Source organism: Xiphias gladius, chromosome 15 (assembly GCF_016859285.1).
Source record: "Xiphias gladius isolate SHS-SW01 ecotype Sanya breed wild chromosome 15, ASM1685928v1, whole genome shotgun sequence".
In the NCBI taxonomy this organism is placed as follows: domain Eukaryota; kingdom Metazoa; phylum Chordata; class Actinopteri; order Istiophoriformes; family Xiphiidae; genus Xiphias; species Xiphias gladius.
Genome location: NC_053414.1, coordinates 7,917,432 through 7,929,585, shown reverse-complemented (window position 1 = coordinate 7,929,585; position 12,154 = coordinate 7,917,432). Strand labels below are relative to the sequence as shown.

Below are 12,154 nucleotides of genomic sequence, written 5' to 3'. Positions count from 1 at the left end.
AAAAGTAAAATAGTTACATTGTATTTCTTAATCAAAAGTTTGGGAACCCCTGTGCAAATTTCTTATTTTGTTGATCTTTGAAGTGAAAAGTAGTAATTAAAACAGAGCCTTCTTTCAAATGTTAATGCACTGTTACTTTTTATCTCATGTACTTAAAAAATACGGGGGCAAAAATTAAACTAACTTTGGGCACCACAGCCGTCTTTGGAAGACTTCACAGCTTGAAAAACGCCTTTTGTAACCAGTTAAAAAGTCTTTCTATTCTTGATTTAGGAAATTTTACCCACTTTCCCTGCAGGTCACTTCAGGTCCTGAGATATTTTTAGGCTGTCTAGCACACACAGCATGTTTAAGATCTACCCGCTGATTGTAAGTGATGTTCAGGTCATGGGGAACTGTGAGGGCCGTTCCAAAAGCTTCAGCTTGTCTTTCTCGAAGTATTTCACCGTGGGTTTTGATGTCGGATTTGGATCTTTGTCCTGTTGTAGGACCCAGCTTCTTTTCACTTTCACTTTTCTTAACCGACTGCAGGGAAATTTGCATCCAGTATTTGCTGAAATTTAGAGGAAATCATTCTTCCCTCTATTCGAGCAATGCATCCTGTGCCACTGGCTGCCACAAATCCCCAAAGCAGAATAATTCCACCCCCATGCTTAACAACTGGCAAGGTCTTCTTTTCATAAAATACCGACCCCCCCCCCCCAAACACGCTTTTGGTGACTGAGGCCAGAGAGCTTCATCTGTAGGCAGCACTTGTTTCCAAAACGACTCTGGATTATCTAGACGTTGCTTTGCGGACTTCAGACGTTGACCTTTGCGATGAGGTCGCAGGGAGGGTTTCCCTCTGATGACTCCTCATGTAGACCCTGTTTGTGCATCAACGCCACACCGTGGAACACTGAACCACCACTTGTGTGTCAGCTAGTCTCCTGCAGGTCCTCTGCAGTCATATGGGGGTTTTGGCTTTGCCTTTCTGCCCAGCAGACCTGCAGTTCTATCCAAATGTTTTCCTGGTCTTCCAGATCTTGTCTTGACTTCTACAGTCCCCCTTAACGACTATTTCTTAATGACATTTTGGAGAGAGGAAATATGAAGCTGGAAACACTTTGATATCTTCTTATAGCATCCCCCGCTTTGTAGGCATCAGTTAGCTTCATTTTCAGATCATTAGTCAGTTGTTTGGATTAGCCCGCGGTTGTTAAGTGTTACTGCAAGGTTTGAAGAGTCAGAGAATTTATCAGCTCTGGAAATATCATCATCTGACGACTCCTAATGACAGTTCTTGACCTGCCTTACAAGTCTCAAAGGGGTAGTATTTACATAATTTCTCTTCAAAAATCATCAGAATGTAATTTTCCGTAACCTCTCCATAACAGTATTTCAGTATTTTAAAGTATTATTGCAGCCATACAGCTGCATGTCTTCCTCCACTTTTGATACTCATATTATATTTAGGTGATAATACTTTAAGTAAAATTTCAAAGGCAGGACTCTTACTTGTAAGGAGTATTTCTACAGTTTGGTGTTTCTGCTATTAAGTAAAGGGTCTGAGTACTTCCTCCACCACTGCGAGCTGGCTAAAGTCCTAAGTGTGTTTTCCTTTTTCCAGTACTCTAGGGATATTTTATGCCTTTATTGACAGTAGGTAGATGACACGAAAGAAGGGAAACAAGAGAATCAACAAAGTACAGCCCAACTGGACTCAAACCAGGGATATTTCGGTTTATGGACGGTGCCTTTAACCCCCAGGCCCCCAGTTTGTTGTGTGTAGCAGGCTTAAAGTATACTGTTTAACTGAATACTGAATAAAATCTGTGGTGAATGAAGTATCCCAGACCTTTACTAATGTAAAAGTAGCTATACATCAATTAAAAAATATTCCATTACAAGTCAATGTCCTGCATACAAAATCTTACTCAAGTACATAAATGTCATCAGCAAAATGTAATTAAACAGTAAAAGTGGCCCCTGTGTGTTACATGATTATACATTATATTACTGAATTGTTCATTCTGATGCATTTATGTGTAAGTAGTACTTTACTGTTGGAGCAGCTCAAGGTAGAGATTATTTTTGATACTCTCGGGCAGTTAATTAAACATAATTTATCAACTCATTGTATAGCAGCTAACTACACCTGTCAAATAAATGCAGTGGAGTAAAAAAGAAAAATATTTGAGATAAAAGTAAAATAAAAGTGGCATAAAGGTTAAATAATCTACCTCAAAACTGTACTTCAGTGCAGTAGTTGAGTAAATGTTTACCCCAGAGTCCATGGTAGTGGTCTTATCGGTTCCAAACAGTATCGAATCCAACACAAAGATTTGATTTAAAGAATTTAACATTTAAAATACTTGAGTCTAACTATAGCTGTTGTTTTAAAAAGACATAATTATTTGATATTATTTATAAAAATTCAACAGAATACAGCTTTCAATCTTCAATGCAGTATGCTATGACATTAAAGTGAAACAGCTGAGCAGTAATTTAATATTAAATATATGTTGCGTGAGAGAGTCAAAAGTAATTAAAATAATTCATGACTTGCGATTTCTGTTTTTCAAAAGCACCCACTGCTATTTTGTAGTTTTTTTTGTGTCCCTTTTTTTGTTGCATGACAGGCATTTATATGACTTTCATTTTTAAATTGGAAGTGTTTTCCCTTGTGACTGCGCAATACATCTCTAAACTGGAGTTCGTTAAAACTGTTTTTCTGAAGTGATGCAGATAAAAATTTGCATAAAAATACCAAGGTACTTCCCATCCTTCGGTGCATAGTGTCACCTGGTCCTGTAAAGTCGCACAGGACCGAATAAAACTAACAGACCATGTGCGTCAAATCAGTTTTCAACTTTTTTTAATAAAATATTTGTAATAATTCAAGTATTATTTCACTCATACCAGTGGGTGCAGTTCATTTTAAATGTGTCCCGGTTAGCTTTCGGAAGAGTCAGTGTGAGGTCATATATTTAACTCTCAACATACAAGGCCACGTCCTTAACAGCAGTTCTTGTCTTCAAGTTGACATCAGTCCATGAGGTGACAGGTTGCCCAGTCTTTAACTAGTCTCTGAAAGAGGCAGAAGTTTCCGGAATCGATGGCTGATCTCTGCAGGCCCCAAAGACACCATCATCTCGGCTACACTGGGACCTTGCTGCAGGTCGGAGGGGAACAGAGGATCAGGGGTCAGTGAAGTAACACAAATAAAACCAGACAGTAACACAACAGACAGTAACTTCCTTTCCATATTCCTGCAGGGTTACTGTGGGGAATGTTGCATTTCTGAGGCTTTAATCATTACCATCATTTTAAACTTGTTATTGTAGAGTTTACCCTTGTCATGCCATGGAGGGAAATAAAAAAGGGACACGTGCAATTTTATAAGCCCAGCAGGAACTTCTTAGTCTTTTTTTATTATTGCAGCCAAAAAGAAAAAAAGAAAAAAAAAAAAAAAGAATGAATTGTTGCTCAGGTGGAGTTTGAAAAATACATTTTAAAAGTTAAATTGCAGAAATGAAAGTTGCAAGTCAGCTGTTAAAAACAATGATTGGAGGATGTTATGAGTTCCTCTGAAAGTTAAGATGATACTAAAATATTGACACGTAGGTGGAGTTCTTGAGGAAGATAAACATTAGCTAAGTAAACGCCAGTCTAAGAAAAACAAACATCTTAATCTTTGTTTGCTTTGTAACTCAGAGCAGTCACTGGAAAGGCTGTCACTTTTTTTGTGGTGTGATTTGACCTTGGGTCACAAAAGTTCCTTTGGACTGGATCCATTTATTCATATAATGCTGGAAAATTATGATGAGTGACTAAATTCAAAATGCAAATATATCGTCAGGACTGGACACGACTGCAACCTATTGTGAATAATATGGGGGCTGGCTGAATTTGTACAGGGGCTGCTTACAGAAAAAGCCATAACAATGACTATTAGGAAAACAGTTAGGGTAGGGTTTTGTGCAGCTGTGTTTCTGCAGAGTCAGCCTGCTCACACTTATTAAACGACCACCTCTGCTAAAGCCCAGCACAGACTACTTAACTTTTACCATGATCAGCCTGTCCAAGACACATTTTTGTGCTCTGAGACGGAAACCCTTGTGCCGGCACGGCAGTGGCTCATCAGAATAGGTCGTCTAGTTGAAGCAATTTTGAAGAGCACCTGGACTTTGTGACAAGCTGTCCCGGAATGCATGACATTTTTCAGACATGTCAGATTTAATCATAGTAAAACAAGGTGGGGTTGTAGCTGGAGTTGAACAACAAGAAACCAGGAGTGGGGAAGAAGGGAGGCAGTGGGCGTAAACATACTCTTGCATGTTTTTGCTGAACATCACAATCATTTGCCCTAGTTGTGGATGTCCTCCGCTGTCTCCAGCTTTTGCTTTCATGTCAAAAGAAATGAAAGTACTTTTATTAAATAAAAACCTTCAAGAAAAAAGGCAGAGGCTACATAATTCACAAAGGCAGGATGTTGTCAGGACATGTGAGACTAAGAAGGACCAGGCTTGACTGATGGATCCGGCTTCAACATCATAAGTTCACTTCATCTTTTTTTTTTTTTTTTTTTGCCCCAGTCAGGAAATGTTGAAGTCAAAGAGGTCAGTCAGTCACACACAGCTGGGGATGTGTGTGACTGACTCAATGTACAAGTTGAGCTGCTGGTGAAGCTCTGGGTTAAAGGATAAGTCTGGTGATTTTCTATATCTGTCAACCAAACCCATGACAAGTATTGTTTGTTTATCCAAAACCTGATTAAGCTTATTCCTTTGTGCCATAGAGCTCCATTGTTGTCCAAAAATGCATCAGTGAGCCCCACTGGGTGACATTTTTCTTCATTACGAAGAACATGGGCACACAGACTGATAACGGCGATGACTTTTACAGTGTCTGGAGAGTAGTGCCTGTGAGGCAGAGGCCACTGCGCTTGCTCAGACATGTGGTTCTGTTTACACTGCTTCACTGGCCAAAGTGAAGAGGCTGTGCTACATATCACAACCTCTTCACTTTGGCCTTAAGTTCTTTGAGAAATTTGAAATGTGTGGGGCAGAGTCCGGACATTCCCACAGCCACGTACAGAGCACTTCATATTCTAATGCTAAAACCGGTGATTGTTTACAACATGAACTTTGTTCCCGAGCATGCGCACTGGCCCCTGCCTCACAGGAAACAGTCTCCAGAGAGTGAAAATCATCGTTGTTATCAGTCTGTGGAGCTGTTTCTAAATAAACACAGTGCCCATATTTTTCATAACTAAGAAACATGTTACCCAGTGCAACAGTGTGGGGCTCAACGGTGTGTTTTTAATAGTTTTTATACAAAAATGGAGCTCTGACACAGGGGAATACGCTGAAGTTCCGGATACACACTCAGTGAGTAAGGATAAATGTAAGTAGAAAAAATTCATTGTGGATTTGGTCTTTTCGTGGGATTTGTTGTCAATAATCAAAATAAAGAAAATCGACAGCCTTATCCTTTAAAGTTAGCTTGAAGTTCAACACCTCCAAAGCCCTGTAGATATTATATTACTATGCAGTCATAAACATGAAGGCGATGTCTTCAGGTACCTGCAGACCGCTGAGAGCCAGACGCAAAAGCTTCATCACTTCTCTGTACTTTGTAGCTTTGGTCTGTTTAGCCAAAGTCTTCAGATCTTTACTCAGCTGATCCAATGCCAACTCCTCACCTCGCTCTTCTATTAATCTAAATACAGACACAGAAATGTTCATAATCCTGCTAAAACACGAGTTGTAGAGTAAAGCGAACTGCGGTTAACAGTTAATGATACTACATACCTCAGCACTAATGAGGCAATGCGCGGAGCTTCTGAAGTGAGTGCTGCCACTTGCTGGCTGGAGAAGGAAGGACGCACCCACAGGTAAGAATAACCAGGACTTACCAGCTCCTTAAGGGAGGATATGTGACCCTGTAGAGAAGGGAAAAGAAGGGTTTCAGTATTACAGTACAGGCATGAGAGCAGAAAAAAAAAAAAAAAAAAGAGTAGAGACCATATCTAATCACCAGTAGAAAGAGATAAAGTAAAAAAATAAATAGAGGATTACTGGATTTAAAATAAAACATTTATAATTTTTTTTCACATAGTCAGAGAACCATGACAAACAATATCTACGTCTCTGAAGGAAAACCCAGATGATGTACTTCAAACTGAGACCACTTGCAATAAACATTTTATCAACACCATGAACTTGTTTTATGACTTCGACATACCAGAAGATTTTAAGTAATTTACCAGTCTTACAAAACCTTGCCTGTTCCCTTTTTGCTCGAGCTAAAAACAAACCATCAGCAGGGCTAACACAGACGTTTCGTACACCTACGTGTTTGAGATGATACTTTTAAACATACAGTAAATGCAGATACTACTGTAGAGAGATTTCTGGCCAGTTATGACGTCCTCTAGGTCACCCGGAGGGAGGCGGAAGACGTCATTGTTTCCAGTATCAAAAGGGTTTATCCTCTACACAGTGGCTACGCTCAGACAGTTTAAGGTGTACTTTGTTTTCCTCGGCTGTGCTTAGGCTCAAAATCTAAACATGCTAACAAACATTTAGCATGTTGCAGGCACAGTATGGGTGTTTTGAATATGGAAACATTATGTGAACACATGGTCAAATGTATTAAATATAAATATATATTCGTAAGTATGCTCAAAAGGTTACCTTACGAAGATGCAGCACCCGCCTGATATAATCCTCGTGTAGGACTTCTTCATCCTGGATCTCTGCTGTGTAGGCCTGCTGGATTTGTACCTGTAGATCTTTTATCAGCAAGAGGCACTGCTCCTCGTCTCCAATACGCTGCTCCAGGTGGATTCTGTCACAATTAGAGACATTATTTAGAGACATAATTGGTAGCAGTGCATGTGGTGGACGCTGAATAATCAGCTTGTTTGTTGAGTCTACCAATTATATGATTAAAGGTTTTACTTTCATTTTTCTGTAATGTACACCTGTGCTCCTCTGATCTAGAACCAGAGAAGGCCTCAGTGACAGTAACCGAGGTAGAGAGACAGTCAAACAGACACAGATAAGAGATGTGAGAAAGAGAACATCAGAGGTAAAAGGACAGGAGAAAAAGGGAGGGACAGAGTTTTGACTTACCTGTTGAACTCTGGTAGTTTTTCCAGGTCTAACAAAGCCGAATGAGTTGTGATCTTTGAAGGATTAAACTCAGAGATCAGCTCATCTATCCTCCTTCCCATTCGATTGGCTGTAAGGCAACGTGACGACTTTAGAAGAACATAAATATTCTTGTTGTGGCAAAATATTCGGAGCTGATTTCTTAAGCAGGTTTTTCAAGTTTTTTTTTTTTTTTTTTCCAATCACTATCTCCAGGTGCAATCTTAAATGGAATTCAAGAATCCATATAAATGCATTTTTAAGTTTTTATATGCATTTTAACTTATGTTCTCTGCACTCTCTCTTCAGTATCTCATAACTTCTACATCACTCACTGTTGAATCCAGATCCACAGTTGGTGGTGATATCCAGCAGAGCCTCCGGCAGGATCCCGGCTCTCTGGAAGCTCTGGATGAATATATCCCCCTGCCTCTTGGACAGTTTACTACCATCTTTGTTCATCAGAAGTGGCAGATGTCCAAAGGTGGGTGGTTTCCACCCAAGAGCTTGATACATGAGGAGATGTTTGGAGGTGGAGATGAGCCACTCAGACCCCCGCAGAACATGGCTGATCTTCATGTAATGATCATCCACTATGTTAGCGAGGTGATAGGTGGGAAACCCATCTGCTTTGATCACCACGGGGTCCCCCTCCACCTAGAAGAGAGGGCAGAGGGTATGAAAAGCAAAATTGAAAAATTAAAGTTACTCTGACAGTCCTCTCAGACATTTGAGTTTTATTTCTAGAAACAAAAACTGTCGATAAGCCAGGACTGCAATGTCAAAGATCCCGGATTCTAATTAAATTATTAAATTTAATGGCACAAATGCATTAAAGCACCCATTAGTTATCTAAGGAGAAATTGGGGAATTAATAGTCCTCACGACTGTGACTCTATCCTACATCATATAGTGTGAGCACCAGTAAATCAAAAGACACAAGAGACTACAGACATTTTAGATGCTGCACATTCAAACGAGTGCAATCACAGGAAACCCCACCTGGGCCACCTCATGACGATTCCATCCAAAGATCATATCCTGAAAAGGCTCGATGCCCGCTTCCAGACGAAACCTGATCACATGTGGCGCTCCCTTGGCCAGCTTCTCCTGGACCTGGTCGGCCCGAAGGTGACGACACCTGTTGTCGTACCTGCGGAGAAAGGGAAACGCAGCGACTGCCTTAAATCTGACAAAGACGTCCCGAAGTCTGGTTGTATGTTATATTCAAGTCTGCGAGAATGTGTAACATGAAGAAAACTGTTTGTCTATTCGTGTTATTTAGTCACCGAGGAGTCTGCCCGGCCCTCAAAGCCTCTTTTTTGAGCAGTTCCAGTCTCTGCGGGCTGCAGAAACAGTAGTAGGCGTGACCACTCTCCACAAGCTGCTGGGCGGTCTGACTGTACAGGTCTAGTCTCTGAGACTGCAGATATGGACCCACCGGCCCGCCTCTACGGGGACTCTCGTCTGGAGGTACACCTGGCAGACGTGAAAATGAAAACCTTGACATGAAATTAATAAAACCACCGCAACACCGTATTTTAACACAAGAATTCGCCACCTCTGAAAAACGTTTGAAAGTTGCTGTCTAATATGTGAGAAGGGAATATTTTGATTTTTCAGAACTACACCGCTTATGATCCTGACAGTGGTTACCTACAACGAATAAACCTGGCAGTGACAATCCACAATCACAGTGCTTCCTACCGGCCCACTCCAGCATGTCCTCTATGGACGCTGCTGCTCCCGGCACCAGTCTGCTCTGATCAGTGTCCTCCAGTCGCAGGACGAACGCGCCTCCATACTTCTTTGCAAAGATGTAATTGTAGAGGGCAGTTCGGAGGCCTCCGAGGTGTAAGAAGCCTGCGAAGAGACCGAAATAAACACCTAAAGGAGCCGGTTTTCAGGAGAGTAACCGCCTCGCACCACGGAGGTCATGTCCACACACTTTTGGCCATGTCAGCTTTGTCCAAAAACTATAATTTCAAGATGTATCCTACTGTTCGTCCGCGAATTTACATCTATAGGTGCGTTTAATTTGTTGATCCCTGGCGGAAAAGTCTACGCTCTGGTAAACAAAGCTATGGGCGGAGCCGTAAGTTCCCAGCTGCGGCTGTGTGTGATGCTCGAGGATATTTTTTTTCGCCGTGTGTTTCGGCGAGCGCCTTACCTGTCGGGCTGGGCGCGAACCGGACCCTCACCTCCCCCTGAAGCGAGGGCGACGAGGAGGAGGAGCAGCCCCTGACGGCGGCGCCGAACTGGAGCTCGCCCCGCCCGTTGCTGGGGCACCGGGGGCCTCTCCGGGTCACCACGCCGGTCAGGGAACACCGCTGACATGCCCTCGGCCACCACGACATCATGACGGGACGCAACACGCCGGCGTTTCGACGGTCACACCGGTGACACGAACGGCACCGCTCGAAGTCCGACGCACGACGGTTTACCGAAACCGCATTTCAACAAGACGACGACAAGACGCTAAAACTACACGCTGTAACTGTTAAAGTTTTCCCCGCACAAGTGTGAATGTTCGGGTAAAACATGATTTCGCCCCACGGAATAATTGTAGTCTTCGTCGAAACAAAACCGGAAGAAGAATTGAGCACCCACAAACAGCATACCGCCACCCAGCGGACATTATTATTACTTCTTCTGATATAATGACATTACTGGGTAAACGTAGAGACTTTACACACCTAATTAATCACTTTAAATTAATATTTCTAAACTTTCTTAAATCTTAAAAGTGTTTTACATATAATAAAAAAGAAAAAAACTGCGTTACTTCATGTCTCAGTTGCAATTATTTAATGAGTTTTTTGTGTGTTTGTTTTTGTTGGTCCTTTTGTTTTTGAAGCTTGTACCTGCTGCCTGTGAACTAAAAAAAAAATCTATCTCGTAGCCACAAAGAGTACCATTCAGTCAGCAGTATGTCAGTTGTATAATGTCTTCTGTGGCTCTGGAGATAGCTTTGATGTGCCGTCCCCCCTCGATAATATCACAGTTAGACATTATCTTGGCTGCAAATTTAGAAAAAGCCTGTACACAAACTGGAGGCGTGGAATTTGAAAGATTTGACTGTTATGTTATCAGACGGGGGTTTGATGAAAATACGACATCGAGTCCCATTGTGGGAAATGTAGGAGCTGGTGTTTTTGGAGCCTGCGTCATACTAACGAGTAAAAGTCACGACCTCTTGGCCTCTGATGAATCAGTTTTATGGAAGTATGATGCTAAATTGCTGGAATACTCCCTGTAACCCTTAATTAATTTAACTTCGGAGTGAGGAAAAGCTCAATTGTGTTTTGATTTATGAAATTAAAAAACGTGCACCAAGTACACGTACCACTCAACATGTTCATTAGCACCTTAATTACGAGTGGATAAAATCCTCTGTCACTGTATGGGTAATGTCATATTGCTTTAATGATATATATATATATATATAAAATGTATGTGTGTGTTGTTTTTTTTCTCGAAAATCAGTTGAGATACGGTTTATGAAAAAAATTAACAAGACAATAATGTCGGTTTTCTGGCTAAACCAGCAAATAAAATACAAGACAAATCAAGGTGCTCCATCACATTGATACAAAACAAATCCATATTGCCATAAAACTGTCTTGCTTATTGATGTGCAACACTGCCCACAACAGTCTAATACAACCAGAGATATTAAAGTGGGGGCTGCCACGGTATAAACAGAATGGCAAAATCTCTGACACTTGACAAACTTGTATCACCTCACTGTTTTTATTGTCATACTTCCAAACCCTCACTTTAATAGTAAAATTGTTCATTTCAGCCTTTGTAGATTGAGTTTGCTGTCAGGTTATAGGTTCAGCGCACAGTTAAATCAGACACTGCAGTAACTTAAGTTGCAGCGGGTGTCGGTCAGTGGATAATAACAATCCTCTCCAGTAGACTACCTGCATTTCTAAACGTGTCATTGACCCTGCTGTTGTGAAAGGGACGCAGAAGTCTGTGCCACTGATGTTGTCACCTATCCATCTCCTCCCATTCATTATTTTGACCTCTGGTTTATATGACGTTATAAATTACCTTGTAAAATATTGTAGTTCTGCTTGCACACTTGCTTTACTGTGATGTTTTCAGGGTAGCAGAACACAGACTCAATTGGCATCCGAAATCCGAATCAGCTTTGTTGGCCAACTACGTTTGTGCATAGAAGGGGATTCGACTCCGGTCAGGGAGGCACACGTGGAGGTACAGCAAAAACAAGGAAAACTAATCTGAGCAAAGATAAATAAACATAAACATATGACATTAATAATAAAATGAACCCAAAATGAACTGATATAACCTAATGGTTTGATGACTAAAGAACACCACCATTGTAGAGAGAGGAGGGGGCTGGCCGGAGCAGCTGAAGTTTGGCAGGGATTAGAGGCGGAAGAGGAAACCTGAAGGAGGGGACTCGCGACTGAAGCTCATTAAGGCAGGTGAACAAACTGACAGGCGAACGATGGGAGGTGATTTAAGACTCGACAACCGGCAGGAAACTCCCGAGTTCACACTGTCAAACTCACGGTAAAGAAAAAGGAACAACTTGGCAAACTGACGCAAGGGGGCAGGAGACACCAGTTCAAGTCGTGTGATGTTTAAGGCTGATAACCCTGCAGCACCGGGAAGCAGCGAGAGGATTATCTCAAGGATGCCTAGCAGAGGCAGTGGAGGGAAATGCCGTATGATCCAGAGAGCTGAGGACGCCTGGAGGAAAAAAATGCAACTACATGGTTATTGTCAAGTCATTTAATCACATTTTCCATCTCAAGAGTTATTTCTGTAAACACACATTACAAGTTCTGCTGGAATGTGTGTCTAGAAATGACTGTTAGTTTCTAATACACAAAGCTCATTGAGGCCGTATCATCACCTTCCCCATCTGCCCATGAAGAATATTCAGGATGATTTTCAGGCAAGAAAAGGAAAGAAATAAAGCCTTATGCTTTTGACAGATATTATTCACGTTTTGATAAAAAATACTAAATAGA

General features: G+C 41.5%; 1 protein-coding gene across 1 annotated transcript; it reads right to left on the bottom strand.

The window, feature by feature from the left end:
• Nucleotides 1–1,462: 1,462 nt before the first annotated feature.
• Nucleotides 1,463–9,756, bottom strand: ears2 (glutamyl-tRNA synthetase 2, mitochondrial). Its single transcript, XM_040146908.1, has 10 exons — nucleotides 9,310–9,756; nucleotides 8,847–9,002; nucleotides 8,429–8,618; nucleotides 8,142–8,292; nucleotides 7,475–7,796; nucleotides 7,122–7,230; nucleotides 6,681–6,834; nucleotides 5,796–5,926; nucleotides 5,568–5,703; nucleotides 1,463–3,154 (listed from the first exon to the last, which is right to left on the bottom strand). The coding sequence occupies exons 1-10, from the start codon at nucleotides 9,497–9,499 to the stop codon at nucleotides 3,059–3,061; spliced, it is 1,635 nt and encodes a 544-aa protein (XP_040002842.1). The 5' UTR covers nucleotides 9,500–9,756; the 3' UTR covers nucleotides 1,463–3,058.
• Between the last annotated feature and the right edge of the window lie 2,398 nt (nucleotides 9,757–12,154).

What these genes read in the sequence shown, in the direction of transcription:
- ears2 (XM_040146908.1), bottom strand. Translation starts at nt 9,499, where the DNA reads ATGATGTCGTGGTGGCCGAGGGCATGTCAGCGGTGTTCCCTGACCGGC. An exon ending in GGACATGCTGGAGTGGGCCG is followed by an intron (nt 8,619 to 8,846) that starts GTAGGAAGCACT and finishes CACGTCTGCCAG; the next exon opens with GTGTACCTCCAGACGAGAGT. An exon ending in AGGGCCGGGCAGACTCCTCG is followed by an intron (nt 8,293 to 8,428) that starts GTGACTAAATAA and finishes CTTTCTCCGCAG; the next exon opens with GTACGACAACAGGTGTCGTC.